Source organism: Ambystoma mexicanum, chromosome 12, assembly GCF_040938575.1.
Source record: "Ambystoma mexicanum isolate Mex_15411 chromosome 12, UKY_AmexF1_1, whole genome shotgun sequence".
NCBI classification, from domain to species: Eukaryota; Metazoa; Chordata; class Amphibia; order Caudata; family Ambystomatidae; genus Ambystoma; species Ambystoma mexicanum.
The window spans coordinates 520,274,479-520,292,600 of record NC_090936.1 but is presented as its reverse complement, the minus strand read 5'-3'; the positions used below and the strand labels follow the sequence as shown (position 1 = coordinate 520,292,600).

Sequence of the window (18,122 nt, the reverse complement as noted above, 5' to 3'; positions counted from 1 at the left end):
CTGTGGCTGTTGTTGTGTTACTAACTGTTGCTGCGTGCTGCCCTGTGGCAGCCCCTGCTGTTGTTGGTAACCCTGCTGTTCCCTTGTAGGCCCTTGTTGTCCTTGTTCCCCCCACGCTGTTGTGGAGGGTCTCATTCTACATGTGCGTGACATGTGTCCTAACATTCCACAAATCCAACATACAGGTGGTTCCCTGGTCTGCCATGGGAAACTTCCTGAATTATCCTGGTATACTGGTTGCCCAGTGGGGTAGAAGCTTCTGAATCCTCCCCCTTGCTGTTGTGCGTTATAGCCATATCCCCTCCCCCTCATCATTCCTCCCCTTCCCCTGTTGTAATTATAATATCCAGCTCCTGATGTCGAGTATCCTCCTCCCATATTAGCCGTGTATGGTGGGGGTGGTGGCAGCTGTTGTGTTATAATTTGTGGTGATTGTATTTGGGAGGGATCTTGTGCGGCCACTATTTGCGTGGGGTTTGGTGTCATTGTTGTAGGTGTAGTTATTAGTGCACCTTCAGTTTTTTCTGCACTAATTTAGCCTCTTCCGCTTTTCTATCTTCTTCCTTTTGTTTCATCTTTTCTTGCCACGTCCTACAATGATGTACTATCGTCAGTTGTATTTCCGGCCAAGCCTTTGCTTCCATCCCCACTACTTTCTTCAATTGTTTCTGCACTGCCTCCGGAAGCCCTTGTATTAGTATATGATAGAATATTGCCGGTGTCTTGTTCCACTGCTCTCTAGTTTCCATACGCCACTTCTCTTGAATTTCCTGGATATAATCAACAGGATCTTCGTTCTCACGCATCTTGCGTGATGTAATTGCTCCTATGTCTGAGGTGTCTGGGTATTGTACCCTTAGTGCTTGCCATAATGCATGTCTGCAGTTTGCAAATGGTGCCCCATCGTGTGATGTGTTTGTTATTGTGACCCCGGGGAAGCCCGCTCTCTTCCAGATATCATCTGCTGCATCCCCTAATATTGATATTAGTAGGCCCTTCACATCTCCTACTGCCAGTTTCTGTCCTGCAGTGTGTTTTTCCATCTCATATATCCATTTCCCCGCTCCTCCACTTAGTGATGGGAGCCTACACTTTATATTTTCCTTGTCTGCATGCTTCCAAGGGACGTATTGTGGTCTAACCCCTCCTCTCTCCAAAAGTGGCATTAGGTTGTGTCCTATTTGACCCCCCCGGGTGTCGCGGTGTTGAGTCCGTATACCCCTCCTCTTCTTCCGTGTCGTCTACGTCGTCTGTTATGTCCATATTTCCCCCGCTCATAGCCGTTTCCCCTTCATCTCTTCCCCTTCGTTTATTATTTCCTTTATTTGATGTGGGCGTGTGTGTTCGTTCTTCCTGCCTGCGTCCAGGGAGATCTCTAAGCCTGCCAGCGTAGGGTGTGTGTTCGTGAGGGGCGGGTGTAGGTGGACATGTTGGACGGGATGATGATGGTGTAGCTGCACGTCTTTGCCATCCTGCCATTCCTTGCTCTTCTTCCTCACTTCCCCCCAGTTCTTCCTTCCTTCTCCAAGCCCATGGTGATTCCCTGTTGGTTCGGGTGATGTAAAATTTATCTAAGCTTTCCCTTTCCCCGTTTCTTTCTTCTCTCCCCATTCCGTCTTCTTCGCTGCAAAAATCATCCAGGAGCGACAACACCCAATCTGTCTTTTTCCACCGAATCGTCACTTTTTTTAAATCTATTAAATCCGTTCCTCCCACTTCTTCTTTACCAATTGCTCCCCTTTGTGCTGATGTTGTTGCTACTTCTGTGTCCCTGCATACATATTTCATTATCCCACTCTCCCCTCTCCCATCTCCTCTTTCCCCTTCTTTTTTCTCTACTATTTCTCCACCTATTTCCTCTTTTCTTTTTTAATTCCTCCATTACTTCACTACTCATCTTTTCTAATAGCCTTTCTTCCTCTCTCCTCCTTTCCCATCTCTCTCTTTCCCGTTCTAATATGCTTTCTATCACCCTCCCCTCCTCGTATTTCTTTGTGGTTTCTGATAGTATTTTCCTCTTCCATATTTCCATTTCCTTTTCTTTCTCTTCTTCCTCCCTTTTGTTGTCGCGCTGTGCTGCTCGAGATACCCTTTCTGCTGCTGCCTTCACCCTTTCAGCTTCCCTCTTTCGTTCTTCAGTTCGTTCCCTCATTTTTTTCTAACTCATACTTTCTTTCTTTTCTCTCTTTCCTCCCTCTCAAGCTGTTTGATCAGGGCGTTTTGCTCATTCCTTAACTCCGCCAATCGTTCCTCCAAAATCTCCTCCTCTTCTCTTAACAGCTCCTCTTCCTTCCTTTTCCCCCCTTCCCCTTTTATCTCGCTCTTACTCGCATTGTCCTCGTTCATTTTTCTTACTACCTCTTTCTCTTCTCCTGTTAATGAACCTCGCAATTTTAATAACACTCGTCGTGTCCTATGGCTGCAATTTGTTCTTCACTAGTCTTCCCTTCCCTTGCGGGCATCTTCGTATAAGTTGACCCTACCGCACTTGTCGCCCCCCCCCCCCCGTGTAGCCACCTGTAGCTGTATATGGTGGTGGGCTGTATGCTGGGTTCGAATACCCCTCAGCCGCCCTTAATTGTTGCCTCACCACTTCTCGTAGCTCCGTTATAGGATATAACCCCCCTTCCTCCTTTTTCACTACTTTCGCTAAGGGCATGTCGTCGGCCTGCTCCTTTTTTATTTCTGTTTCATTTACGTTGCTAGGCTTTTCTCCTCCCTCTTGTCCTTTCCCCGTACACTGTATGCGTTCACTCTCTTTTTCCCCCATTCTCTTCTTCCTCCTTAACCTTCTTCTCCTTTGTTTCCCCAGTGAACATTCCGGTCGGTCCTGGTCGGGACCCCTGGAACATCCTCCATAAGTTCAACACCTCCAGATGGTGCGTCAACTTCTTCCCCTTGTATGGGTTATGTAGATGGGTCAGTAGTGAGTGCTGGACATATGGGTCGAAACTGCCGTTAGGCAGCCAGGGTGTCATCAATTTGTTGTCCGTCCCCTGTGTCCATTCTATGCTGTATTTATTCATTTTCTTCCTATGGGGTGACAGTGTTTTACATATATGCTGTAGCGGGGTAGTGAGGGTGTCCCCCCCCCCCCCACCCTCCTGATCCTATCCCGTATGACATGGTAGCACTGTGTTGTTAGCCTCCCTCGATATGGTAGTGGTTACCTGGCTAATAATAAACTATACAATTTCAGATTTTTTACCTGGCCCCGTAGTTTTGGGGACTTGCGATCGTCCGCTAAAAAGAAAGTAATCAAATATAACGCTTGCAATTATGTATTCTTTTCTGTCTTTGTTTCTCTCACCTAACACCGTTACGGCCCCCTACGGCCAAGGCGCACGTAGCCCCCTGCGGCTGCATGCCCTGTGTGACGTGCTTATACAGCCGTCCCACTTTTCTTCACCCCTCCTCCTTCCTCACTCGTCGTGGCCGGCGTTCTCCGTGCGCGGTCACGTCCCCCTCTCCACCTGGCCCCGATTTAATCGTTGCCGTTGACCTCCGTGTTCTCTCCTTACCACTATTCGCTTCCCCACCACTCTTCAACAACGCTGTGTGGTCGAGGTATCCTATGAAAGCCCTACGGGTGACGTCACCAACCTCTTTCGAAGCTACCAGTAAGTTCTTTTCATACTTCTGAATGCTAGAAATAAGTTTTGCTATTTATCCCTGTTAACCCCACAGCTGTCTGCTTGTCACTCCTGGAACAAGGTAACCAATAATATAATCAGACTGCGCACGCTGCGTCGCCTCGCGTGTGATACGCCCCTCAACAGGAGGACTTAACCAGCCAATTATCTTCCGTATTTTAGGCAACCAGTTAGCTACCGCCTACAGGAAAACGTCATCTATCTATCGAGTTTTGCTGCTCGATCAATAGGGATCCTCATCTACTCATTGAACAATAATCGCCAATTCGTAGGAAACCGCACAAAAACACACACACACACGGTCGCGACCTAGGCCAATCAGTGTCTACGAGTGGTCGCACGTGATGTTTTTCGTGCTCCGCCCACTCTTCTTCGTAGCGTAGCGGACTGCTCCTTGCACTTGTCCAGCTACCAATCACTTCACCATCAACACTAATTTATCAAAACTTCGCCGCACACGTTGGTAACACCTCCCACCTCCCTTATTCCATTCCTCCCCCCTCCCTCACAATTTCACATTGCTTGTTGGGTGTGACATACTCACCAAGTTCTCTTGATGCGGGGCCGCTCGACTGCGTGCACCCCTCCAAGCGGCTCGCCACCTCCCCTCGTCTGGACCAAGTCTGGACACTCGCCAACCGCGGGCGGGATACTTCTCAACCGGCTCCCGAGGGCCAATATCCGGATTGCGCTGTCCGGTCTTCTCGCAGTTCCGCGATGGTCCTGTAGTCCTCAAAAAAGGGGGCAGCGGCAGAGGGGGGCCGCGCCGCCGGGCCTACTGGCAACGAGAGTACTCGGAAAAATAAAATAAAGGTAGATCGTAACCAGATCTCAGCAGTGCCTCCAACTTGTCGGGGAGTTTCTCCCGGGGTCGGCTGGGCCTTCTGCGGACCTCCGGGCTGGGAGGCCCCAACTCCTCCCGCGTATCCCAAAAATGAGTATGAGACACACACAAGAAGCAAGGTGGTTCTGCTGTTTATTGAACAACGGCAGGGATGGGTCTAGGATCGTACGAGTCCGTCCAGACTCTCGAAATTCGTGGGGCTCGCAGGCCCCTTTTTGCCTCAGTATGACGCGCTACTTGCGTCACCTGGGAAAGTTAGCAAAAAAACCTATCGCCACTCTGGATTGGTTCCTTGAGTGGTAGGGTTAGTATAGCATACATATAGAGGACGTTGTTAGTGGTTAAGGGTCAGTCAGGTGGTATACTTGGGTTGTCCCTTCTATTAGATACTTGAAAATTGTTACACGAAGACCCCTAATTATTGGCTAATGTTAGTGGCGTCAGTGATGAGTGCCCCATGTTCTGATTGGTCCACTCGCAAGCCCCCCAGCCTGGGACCATCGTTGTTCCCAGCTCGCGGTGTACCTGCCATTTGCAACAATATGTAACTATGTGTTTGTGCAGACAATGCGTGGATTTGCTCATATGCCTGAGAGCAGACCATTCCCATCGCTGTAGGTGTCCATTGGGTCATTTCATTGTTGCAGCCTCTGTCCCAAACGTGGGACCCAGGCGCCTTCTCCCTCATGGGTCTGGCACCCTGTCAGGTTTGGCTTGGTCACGTGAGGAGAGACCGTGGCTGAGGCAGAATTCTGCACATTTAAAGTTGTATTTGCCTCTGCGTGCCTGGCTTTGCTTACAGGTGTGACCTTGGCGTCGGCTGGTAGCATACGAGTTGCAACATCGCTCCCTTGGCTGTCAGTTCTCGCTGGGCTCGTTCTGCAGGGTCAGCAATTGTACTCTTGCTCGCCCAGTGTTCATGGAGGCTCTTGCTTGCGGCCTACTTGGGCCTGGTTCATAGGTGGGGATGTGTAAATCACGGCACTTAAGTTGCGGCGTCACATTGCTTCATAGGCAGTATCATGTCTTCGTTGTATTTTCATCAAGATGCAAGGGTCGGGAGAAGCGTCAGCAAGCATGTAAACGAGTGCTTTGTGCGTCTTGCGTTTCTGCATTTCGGAGAACCTATGTGAAAAATAATAAAGATGCGCGTCAGTGGGTGTGTCCGTCACCTACGTCATAGCAGTATGTTCTTCGTGTGGATTGGTGTGGGTGTGTCCAGTGTGCATGGTTGCACGGGTGTTCTGACAGTTGGCTAGGTCGTCATGGCATCTCTAACGATTTAGGTCCTTATTATTGAAGGGCTTAGTCGAGTTCATCCATGCCGCAGGTGTCGGCTTGAGCAGGGCAGGCTGGTGGGCACATCCGTATGTTCTTGTACCAAGGTATTTGGTCGTCTGGTAGATAGACAAATTCATCTCGTGGCGGGTGTCTGGGTCGCGATCCTCTAGGCCAGGGGCGCGAGGAGATTGGAGGGGGGGGGGGGGGGGGGGGGGGGGGAGTTTTTTCTCCCATTCTCCCACTTCAAGATCGTCGTTTTCCCAAAAGAGGTGAAACATAGGCTAGTTTCATTCCTCCTTTTAATTCTTAACTTTTGACCATAGGGTAAGTTTCTTAGGGTATTTTGTGGATGAAGGCTCAGTCGGTCGATTAAGTTGTTCCTATCCGTTTCTTTTACGTACAAAGTAGTTGACATTTTGCCTTCCAGTACTACGAGTTGTACATCGAGAAAATGAACATTTGCTGTGCCCATGTCTGCTGTAAACTGGATCCTTGAATCTATTGCGTTAATGCAAGTAAGACATTGTCATGTAGTTAGGGAGCCATGCCAGACTCCATGTCATCATTGTAGCGTACCCAGGTTTTCAAGTATGTATGCCATACTGGGTGCTTCAAGACATGTGTTCTTTCAAATGTGTACATTAAACATTTGGCGTATGTTGGAGCCATGGTTCCTCCCATGGAGGTCCAAGATGTCTGTAGTCAGAATTGCTTGTACTCAAAGTAAGAGTGGAGTGAAGATTAAAATTTAGTATCATTACGAACTTCAATGCCGCAATTGAGTCTTCCTGTAACAGTCACGCCATCGACTCTTGTCCTTGGTCGTGCGGGATGCTAATATACAGGCTGCTGACATCAATGGTAAATAGTAGATCGTCTTGGGTCAGGTTGATCTTGTTGAATTTTAGTAAAAGTGGGTACTGTCTCTGATGTAGGTAGATGTTTTCGGTTCATGTCAGAGAAATTACGACAGGTGTTTTACGAGAGAATTTTGCCAACATGTGTCTCCCTTCATTTAGATAGTCATATGTGTCCCTTTTGAATTGCCTCATTTTCCTTGCCTCCAAATCAGTTTTGTATGCTTCCAACCAACTGTTGATATCAGTGAATATTTCTGAAACTGTTTTTGCACTCTTGAGGCTGCTAAGTTAGTTCACCGATTTATTTTCTAAATGATCAACACCGACAGATGACTCCTTGATGTTCAATAGTATGAGATCCAGAGAGCACAACTTACTTAGTGGTGAACCTTTCCAAAAGGATATGAATGGAACGCGAAGTACAAACTCTACAGAACGGCCTAATGTTTGTACCTACCTATGGCATTAGCAAATTTAACACCAAAGTACAGATGTCCAAATTAAGTATTTTTCGCAGAACTTCCACCACAAGATGAACCAATATAGAACATATAAACAGAATTCAAATTAAAAAGTACATTTATTCCTCCAATCAATTTACCTTCCATCGAAATGTTTCAGAAAATGGTACTAGCAGACCTCAAGAAACGACACTTCAGGAAACCTAAATATACCAACCACAACATAGGAGAAAATGCAGATTCGGGCATTATACTCCGATGACTCCATTCCCATACGCCCAGCGGACAAAGGGCAGCGCATTAGTAGTCCTGAAACAGCAGACTACAAAATGGAATGTAAAATCGACAACTAAAATGAACAGACTGTTGCTTTAGATCATGATCCCACAGTGGAGATTGGTATCAACCAGGAGAACATTTTATTATCAGCTCATACAAACTTAAAGCATTTCCCTCTACACAACATCTACAAATACCACTTTTATCTTCACCTAAAGATACACAAGAGGATGCAGAAACCACCAGGCTGGCCCATTGTGGCAGCAACACGAAGCACTTTACAACAGCTAGGCACATAAATCGATCTCCTTCAGCCAATAATACAGAAAATATCTACCTACATCAAAGACAATACCCACTTTTTACTAACACTCGACAAGATCAACCGACCCAAATCGATATACTATTTGCCATCGATGTCAGCAGCCTGTATACTAGCATCCAGTATGACCAAGGACAAGAGGCGGTGAAGTGGCTACTGTTACAAGAAAATGGGCAAAGGAGTCCATAACAATTCTTAATTTTACTTGCACTCAACTCGGAGTACAACAGGAAATTCTACCTACAGACATCTGGAACCTTCAGGGGAGCCACCATGGCTCCAGCATACACCAACAGTTTCATGTAAAAATTTGAAAGCACACGTCTTGAAGCACTCAGTATGGCATAAACACTTGAAAACCGCAATGACATTTTTGGAATCTGGCATGGCTCCCTAACTACACAAACATGAATTTCTAACTTCCATTACCGCGATCGATTCAAGGATCCAGTTTACAGCAGCCATAGGTACACCAAATGTTCATTTTCTGGATGTACAAATCATAGTTCAGGACGGCAAAATATCAACTACTTTGTATTTAAAAGAAACTGATACGAACAATTTACTCGACCGACAGCTTCCAACCACAGAATACCCTAAAACGTACCCTATGTTAAAGACTCAAAAGGATTGCAAGTGATCCAGCAGAATGCGAAACAGAACTTTCCAAATTATGCGATAAACTAAGGGAAAGGGGATATCCCGACCAAGACCTAGTAACTTCTGCGACAAGGGCATCTACCAATACACCGTTGCAGAACAAGAAGCAGTGTGCACCTCCACCGTTGGTATTCGTGTCAAAATATTCAACACGAAGCCACCAAATCAAGAGGTGCATCGCTAAGCACTGGAATACTCCAACAAATTATGATTGCACAGTAAAAGTATTTCCCAACCCATCCGCGCTCGCTTACCAGAACTGTGAAAACCTAAGATCCATTAGTGAACACCAAAAGGCGAACCTTCAAAATTCAAGAAAGGCAAAAGACAAGAACCATATCTGTGCCAGAGTTGCAGGAACTTCAACAATAAAGGGCCTTTTGCTCACCATCCCAGGACAGGAGACAATTAAATTAAGACATTACGCTACTTGTATGACCGAGAATGCCATATACGGCATCAAGTGCCCATGCAGCATCTACTATACTGGCGAAACAAAACGGAAAATTAGAATATGGATGAATGAACAAATCCTGCATAAGGAACAGAAATATGACCTCGGCAGTAGCCAGACATTTTCATGAGAAAGCCACACCATCGCGCAAATGAAGTTTCACATTTGGGCGTGATCAGTTCAAAGGATTTCGGGGGAGCTATCAAGAGGAGGGCACAACGCAAGGCTTACTGGCTTGACTGACTGGACAAACTCACGCCCAATGGGATGAATGAGGAATGGGACTTTCACTGTTTTCTATAACAGTCAACACCGAATACTGTTGCATCTAACCCATTTTCCTTTACAGCCCTACATGGACATTATTCAAGACATCATTAACAGTACACTGAAGGCCCAAGAATGGGGCTCACTTTATTGGCTAATGGTTTAGCCCCAATAAGTACTCAAACACACTTCCCCCAGGATAGATACTAGCAAGCACTGCCACACCTGATCCTTTTTCTAACTTATTCTAACTCATCTGTGTGCATACTGGCTCAAAGAGATCAGACCACCCTATGGGAAGAGGGGTTTGACATGCACTTATCAGGGCCATTACCATATGACTTTGGTGTTCTGCTCGTTTAAACTGTTGCAAAGCAATGGGAAAATCGGTATCTTGGGGAAGCCTGAAGCATGCACCAACACCATGCCATACACGCACTTAAAAAGATGTTAATGTATCAATTCCTATACCACACGGACACCCACCCCACTGGTTTAGGGCTCTGCTCTTTCGCACTAATCTGAAGCACATTGTGAGTGGGTAAATTGGGGAGGTCTGGCAGATGAACGCAGAAGATGTCTTTCATTTACCTTGGAGTAGACGTTTATGAATCTAGACGCAGCATGCGGGTCATTGCCCACGTGATGCCCATCACGTGACAATGCTCCGCACACCGACTTTGAAGACCATAAACCTAGACGCACGGCAGGATTTTAATTTCACTATGAGGTCCGAAGCGCATCGAGTGAGACGCTTGCCACGGCCCGGGAGGTTCTCAGGGATTGAATGGCAGCAAGCAGAAGCAGGCAGCACTGTTTGCAACCATACTGAACAGCTACATGCACGCATAGACTTGCGAAACATCAGTGAGTGAGAGTGGGGGTTTTACACCAGGCTTGGTGACATTTTATGCTTTACAGTCTGCTCCAGCTCGCAAGAGAGGCGACATTATCCCGTTCTGGAAACTGGTCAACTTAGGCAGGTTGAGTTTTAACCGTGCTCACCATATGTTTAGATTAGTATCGTGGCACTGCTTGACATGCAAGATGACCTGAAACGCGACAGCGTACCACCTTGCATGCTTTACATAGCAGCACAGCACAAATGAAATAAAACATTTCTATTGAGATGCAGTATTACACCATTGACATCAATCAGCTAGAAACACCAGGATAGAGGCAGCAAAGCTATATCACACGTGCACTCATTAATAACCAGTCCTCCTGAAAACTTTTCTTTGCAACTAAGATATCCCAGTCACTGATCACAGCATAGGGGACAATTGGAAGCACATAAATAAGAAGCACCATTGAATGACTAGACTTAACCAACTCTGCAAACCTTTCGCTGTTCGTTGTCTTTGTTTGTGGCCCATCAGGTCTTAGGATTTATTTGATTATGCTTTAGTTTCAACATTATGTTTCCATGATCCTCGTTGAAATAATGATGGTCATTTGTCACAGTCTTCAATTTTGGGGATTCTTTTGCATTCTTATTTGCACATGATTGAAACGCCTTGGTGAAGGTCTTGCTGCACTTCTGAGACACAACAAATACCAAAAATAGGAGTACTTCATGTTCTGATCTCCTATATGTGAATCCACACCATTTTGTCTTTACATGTGGCAATGATTAATCCAACATGCATTGGTTATGGTCTGTTGTAGTAATGATGGAGCTTTGCCCTGATGAAGGACTAAATCAAGTCTGAAATGCATTGGCACAAGAAGCAGGTCTACTAATGAGACATAATGAAAATGTTCAAACATTATTGGACTTGACAAACGGGACGATATTGAATACGAATCAACACATTTACACTATCTAGCCTTGGTCCTTTTTTTCCCCAGTTCTAAGGTTGCTCACTGCTGAAAATTAATGGGATCAAGGTTCTTTAAGTCGCATGCATCTTACCTCATGGCTTCCTTGTATTTCTGGATGAGTTTTTGTTTTTCCTCCTTTTCCTCAATCCAATACTCACTTGGAATGACAAAATTGGAAGTGATGCGGCATTCGGGACAAGACCTGAAAAATAAAATCATTGAGTAGTTGGTGGGCCTTTTCATTTTAAATGCAAAGCAGATAACCCTGGACAGTTCCAATTTAATTCTCCCCAAGGCCGGCAGGTCCTGGGGGAACACTACGCCCAAGAAGCTGCAAGCTGAAAAGGAACTTGTAGGAGTTTCCATTGTCGCTTGGTGGTCTATTGACAGCAGATTTGCATCATATGAGCAATATGGCCTAGGTTCAAAGTGCAGTCTTACAAAAAAAGCAGCCATGACTTGTGGTTAAAAGAAACATGGTAATAATGCGGCCATTGATTTTAACTGTGCAATTATTTGCAGGTCATCCACTTAATTGAAGCAATCGTACCTAAAGGCCCAGTTAAGAATCGGTTGCCTAAAAATGCTAGCGTGCACTTGTTTAGCACTGCAGTAGTACACAGATCATAATTTAAAGGGAAAAATAAACTAGGTGGGGGGAAATGGGGCACCAAAGGTGACCGGATTACCTTCCATATTATATCCCAGGTAAGGATTTACAACATCACCCGGGCCATTCTGCAATGGCAAGAAACAAGTGGCAAAGGTTTATGGGGGCGAAGGCTGTAGAAGGCCAACAATATCGCAACTCAGTCTGACCTTCTCTGTGACTAAAGTTCCATTGTTGTGATTAAGGCAGATTTGCACCATGAGCAGGCTGAAATTCCAGCAAGTCTCTGCTGAAACAAGAAAAGAAATGCAATCCAGTCTAGACCCCAAGCAAATACCATTTAAGTTGGTCTTGCTGGGTATTAGTGAGGTGTTGTGGCACTCTAGGCGTAGCAGGTGCTAAACCTACATCCAACAATGCCTAAAGATGACGATGCCTAAAGATAACAGTCTTTGGAACCAAGGAGAAGCAAAGTGACCTCAGGAGTCAGTATTAACAGCCCTTGTTGAATAGGGCCCAGGATAGCTTTGCATATGGCCTTTAAAAATGGCACATGCCCAGATCCCAGAGGTGCAGACGGATTCAAAGCTTTCCAGCCATGATCTTTCATTGTTCCTCTATCCTAGCATCTGGTCTGTGCTTTGACATAATGTGCAGTTGTCAAGCATCTCTGCATGCCCCATTGTGTGGGTTGCTGTATTTTAATGTACAGCCCTTTTCTGGCATGTGGTTCTTATCAGCAATATTGCTGAAGGCTTCTTCAGTCATCCAGCTATGAGAAATGGGTTTGAACAGAATGCATCCATCCTCCCCCTTAAAATGGGTTGCTGCACTTGGCTTTGCAAGCTCCAGACATTCTTCTAGTGTACGATCTCTCTGAATTAACCGTGGTCATAAGTCTTGAGATCTCTTCTAGTGTGCCATTAAGAAGGTGGCCTTTCAGCTATGCTCTTAGTGCAGAACACTCATCACTGGTTGCTTTATAAATGTACTGGGGTGATTAACAATGGCAGTAGTTTGCTCCCAAATTCAGTATTGTTAAATCACGCTTGTTAAAATCTCAACTCACCATCGCTCTGAATATAGTTTTGGGATTCACTTTCCAAGATGACTCGTAGGAAGACGCCCATGCCTGGAATATGGTTTTGGATCAAATGTTGGTGTGGCTCCTCCGAAACACTGCTTAAATAGGCTAATAGGAATTCTCTTGGCGGTTCACCGTAACCTCTTGGGACAGTACAGCAAGCTGCAAGTTTCGAACAAGCACACTATTAACAGCATCAATGAGCTGCTTGGAATTGCCCTTCTGGTAATCTAGAATTCCCTATGCTGCAAGAAAGGCCACCACAATAGATTTGTAAGGTCTTTGCCCACATGTTACTTTCAACTCCCTCTTCCATGCTGCCCTTTGCATGACCCGAAAATCATAGTTGGCCGACAGTATCTCCACAAATCCTGGCCAACCTCTGAATACATTCACATATAATGTGCCATGTTCCAGAATGACACCCTGGCATTTAGTAGGCGGCTCTATGAACGATACTCTAGTTTCTCTAAATATCCTACCGGATCGTTCATAGTATCCTGAAAAGTATGCTTCCTGGACATTTTAAGCACAGAGGAAGGCAAGAACACAGGGCAAGTACTCACTTGATAATCTTGCTCTCAAACTGCTTGGCACTTCTCCACTTGCGGATGCACTTGAGGCAGTATGTGTGATTGCAGTTGGAGAGGATCCCAAAACGTCGCTCGCTGGGGTTAGCCTTTTCGTACACCACCTCCATGCAAACTCCGCAGACCATGTCCTTACTTCGCTGTACAGCAAAAGAGAGCTCCATGTCCTTTTCATGTGCTTCGATGCAGGACTGCAGAAGTAATCAGCCACGTGGGAGGGACACAAGAAAGCAATTTAAAATAGAATAGAAAAAGGGAGGCAAAAGGATCCAAACGTGGAAATTAGGAAGCATGAGCAGAAACATGAATGTGGAAGCAGAAGGAAAGACAAAATACAACTGGAAAAGTGTTCAGGTGTGAGGCAATATGTTGCAAGTTAAAGGACCCATGTAGAAGCAAAAGGGACCTAGGGAGTCAGTATTAACAGCTCTTTTTGGATGGGGCTCAGGATAGCTTTGCATATGACAAGAGAAGTAATGGAATGGGGGTGGGAGGGGCTCACAGGTTGCAGAGAGATAATCAGGTGGTTAAGGTAATAGACTGTATGATAAATTATCCCTAAATACTTATTTGTTCTTTTATAGTTCTAGTTGACAATGGTCTGCAAAAAACACTCTGAACACAAAAGTTCCCATGAGTATCCAACATCCTCACGCTGCCTGCCCACCTAGCTCTCTCCACGGTCCTAGAACCCCATACACCTAGTGCAACAGGAAGACTGCGATAGGGCCGCCAGGTAACTAGAGCAAATTCATATACATGTCCTGATCCAACAAATAACTCCAGTGCATCTCCTCAATGCACATTTTGCCATACATGGTGACAAACACCAAACGGGGGCCCAATTAAATCCAATCCCTGAAGTAGAAGGGAAGGCCCATTTTACTGAGCTTTATAAACAAACAGGTCAGTCAGAGCAAGTGTGGGATGGGAACATGTTAAAGAAGGTAGATTGGGATCTAGACTGGGACAAGGACGATGTGACGCAATCGATTACTCGAGTTCTAAATATATGGCCCCCGGACCAGACGGTCTGGCAATGTGTGTACTGAAGAACAGTCCAGACACTTGGGTAGAGGTTCTGGACATTATGTTTAGAACCATACCGAGGGGAAAAGAGTTACCATCGTCGTGGCAAATAGTAATGCATATATTCAAAAAGGGCTCACATCTTAACCCCTCAAATTAGACCTCTCCCTTTTTTGGACTGCCCGGCTAAGATCTTCATAGGTCTGATATTACGAGATCCAAGAAAATGGGCTAAAGATAAGGGAAGACTATACATTTTTCAAACAGGCTTTCGTCGGGGACTGGGAACTGAGATTAATGGCTTCGTTAGAATTGTTAAAAAAGGGGGCAAAGAAAAAAAAAAAACAGTCCACTATACACAGCCTTTATAGATTTTTCTATGGCCTTTGACACTGTCCCGAGGAGTTTACTATGGGCCAAATTGGAAAAATGGGGATGTCCTCCTGCCCTGTTGGCTATCCTGATTGCACTACACACGAACACCAGTGTGTTTACACATGGACAGAGAAGGAAATTTAACAGCACCAATCAAATCAGCAAGAGGACTGAAACAAGGTTGTTTATTGGACCCAATTCTATTCCTCTTCCTTTCTGACCTAAGGGGACGCCTTTAAGAATACCAATTGTTTTCCACCCAAATTGAATGATAGTATGCTAAATGATTTATTGTACACTGACAATTTGATCCTTATGTATTATACCCCAGTAGGGTTACAGCGGCAATTGAAGGCTTTGGTGCTCTGTTATAAAGAACCTGTTAACAATCAAAGTTCCAAAATCAAAAATCTTAGCCTTGGATAAGGGTCAGGGCAAGGCAGGAGGACACTTCAAGTGGACCATAGGGGGAACTCCTCTAGAGAAGGTGGATACCTTCACGTACCTGAGCTTTCTAATTTTCCAGAATGAAAATAGTATGCGACGGCTAGAGGGGGGAAAATTAAAGATCAAGCCTTGGCTGCTCAAGGTAGCTGTGTGCACAACACAAAATTTGGCTATTTTTTTAAATAATTCCTGTTCGAGAGTCTTCTCCCCAAAAAAAAGTAATGGTGACTTATGGTGCAGAGGTTTTATTTTTTGCTCTCAAAGTTCAACGGAGTAAGTTTGAGGAACTCTTTTGGAGAAGGGTGTTGGGACTGCCGACTAGTGTCCCGGCCCCAGTCTTGAGGTATGAATCGGGTCTGGCATCGTTGGAAGCAATGGTGAAATGGAAAAACAAACATCCTATGGAATAGCTGTTTGGTGGAAGAGGGTTCGATCTGAGGTTTGCTAAAAAGTGGCCTAGATACAAATTCCCCCATGGGTCTTACCGATTGGTACAGCCAATGCCTTGAAATCTTAAGTACCATCGATTCCTCACTGGAGTATCTAGTCTTGAACCCACTGAAAGTAAGGCCGATTGGATCATTACAATCGAGCACGTTAGGAAGTACCAAATTTTTTGCAAGTTTGCTTCTAGATGCCAGACCCTATAACACACTACCATATTACCTTAGGAAATGTTGGGGCCTTACTGGCGTGGCCAATGCTTACATTTTCGTTTGAAATTGCTACCCACAAAATTGGGTGCTCATGGGGGAATAGTGCAATCCTCGAGAAGCGGTCGATTCTGTAAAACGATGAGTTACAGAAACCCTGTAAGACCTACTTGTTCATTGTCCGAAACTGCATAGGTCATGCCAGATACAGTTTTTGCCCCCTTTGAAGGATTTTAGAACAGTCGATATGGGTTGGGTTTAGCAACTATCTTCACAGATAAATCCTTCAAATGGTCCTTGGCTGCTAGCCCTTTTATGAAAGTAATTTTGAGTACCAAGTTACGATAGTTCCCCTTAGTGATTTTACTATAATCATACTTGTATCTGCCCCGGGAACAAACGTTTTTTCAACATACTTATGTTTGTTAGGGATCTTAGTTTTCAAATCCTTTTGGGAAGATTTTTAGAGAGGTTTTCTTACGATTGTGGGTTGAATTGGAAACCTAAAAAGTGTGTTTTACGTTCTGTAATCGTGTTCTTTTTAAATAAGCAATATTGACTTTGTTTGTACTGCATTCTCTTTGTATGTGATAAGTGTATAAATTTGAAAAGTTCCTTGAGAACTAAAACACATATATAATTAATTTTGCCAGAAAGGTCATTACAGCAATCTACCAGATCGAGGTTCTTCAATTCACATTTGAGAACAAACACTGGCGACAACAAAGCTTAGCATTATGGCAGCAATTCCTGTATGTCATAACATTGTAATGTTTTGCACAATCACTGAAGCTAAAATGTGTGGTCCTTTAAATTTCTGCTTCCGACTAGATTCTGGACAGGAAAAGGTTTATAAAAAAGGACAGCAGAGTGTACAGGGAGACTAGTGCACGCACAGAATGAAACTGGGGTGAAACGGAGGAGCAAGGCGCTTGACTCCTTTCTAGCCTTTGACTAGCTTCGAGAGTACAGACCCACAGGGACATCTTTTTGATGGCGAGAGGGACTTCTCAGAGAAGTCCACCTGCCACTCCAATCTTCTTTTTACATTAAGATATATATTGGGTCACCCTTAAGGTGCCCAGTCCCAGGAGGAGCCTTCCAGGAACACTGTTTTGCCTTAGGGTAATTCCATCATCCTAAATAGGTTTTATCAAATAGGTTTGTGGCAACTGTACCTTAATTTGGGCATCACAAAGTGTGCACGCCATTTTACAGCAGAACCTTTTTGATGGCCATTGGGGCACCAGTGCATTGTGTAAATCCTGATCCTGGCTATTTAGTAGTTTATGGCTCCCTTTGTTCAAGGGAACCACAAGATGCCTTAAAATGGGGTGTAGACTATGTGGTCCTTGTGAGCTCACAATGGCAATCTCCATATTGGTTTAAACTGGTATGGGCCACTGAGTACCAGAGTTCTACCTCTTGTCTTCCCATAGGGGTGGTTTTGGCGGAGTAGCAGTCCTACTGATCAACCAGTGAGGTTGGTCCGCCATCCCATTGCCTCTAGAGATTGGTGGGTAGCTTAGTTTTTACAGTGGCATTTAGGCTTTGCCTGGTCCCAGTTTCGCTCTTACTTTCCTGTTCTGCTGCCCTGCTTAAGGAGATTTTCCTGCAGATTGTCAATTTTTGCCATTTAAACCCCTTAGCTGGCAATACTGGCCGGTTTACTGGAACTCTCCTAAACTGACTATGGTGGGTACTCCCCTGCCCCAGGACTTTTTTCCTGCACCCACAAGGGGCGCAGGGAGTGCTGGAACAAGAATTAAAGTTTTGGTACTAACTGATTTCTAACACATTTTTGAGGTTATGCTCTGCATTGCTCCAATGGAGAATTACCAGGTTACTCACAGTAGTGACCATCTTACTCCTAGTCCATAGTCCCCTTTCCTCCATACTTATGGACATCTCTCCGTCCTGTGGGACGGGACCAGAGCACTTTTGTAAAAAGCATCCCATTTTTTAAAAAAATGTGTCCCTCCTTGCTTTCCTGCGCGGGACCCGGCACGCGGCCGTAACCCCGGCCACCTTGGCTCTGCCCCGTGCTTCGCCCATCAGTTCTTTTCTATCGCAGGGTTGAAGACCCATTAGCAATAACAGAGGAACCTTATTAGAGGGGACGGCGGGCGTAGGGAGGAAAGGGGACTATGGACTAGGAGTAAGGTGGTCACTACGGTGAGTAACCTGGTAATACTTCTACATTCCCGTCCCCTTTCCTCCATACTTATGGGAGATTCCCAAGCACTCCTTACAGGAACTATGGGTGGATGGAAATACCCCTTACTGAAACAGGTTCTTCAGCACAGCCTGGCCGAACTGAGCGTCAGCCCTAGAGCTCATATCGAGGCAGTAATGCTTACAGAAAGCAGATGGGGAGGCCCAAGTAGCCGCTCTAGCGATGGACTCCCAGGGAACATACTTCTGAAAAG

The 18,122-nt window shown here is 45.3% G+C and overlaps 1 protein-coding gene across 2 annotated transcripts in view; it reads right to left on the bottom strand.

Moving 5' to 3' along the window:
- Positions 1-18,122, bottom strand: part of MKRN1 (makorin ring finger protein 1) — a 302,715-nt gene that overhangs the window by 96,732 nt on the left and 187,861 nt on the right. For both annotated transcript variants that reach the window (XM_069628815.1, XM_069628816.1), the window contains exons 5-6: positions 13,166-13,380; positions 10,997-11,107 (exon numbers count right to left, since the gene is read on the bottom strand). In XM_069628815.1, the coding sequence (XP_069484916.1) occupies positions 10,997-11,107; positions 13,166-13,380 (326 nt within the window). The remainder of the gene's footprint in view (positions 1-10,996; positions 11,108-13,165; positions 13,381-18,122) is intronic.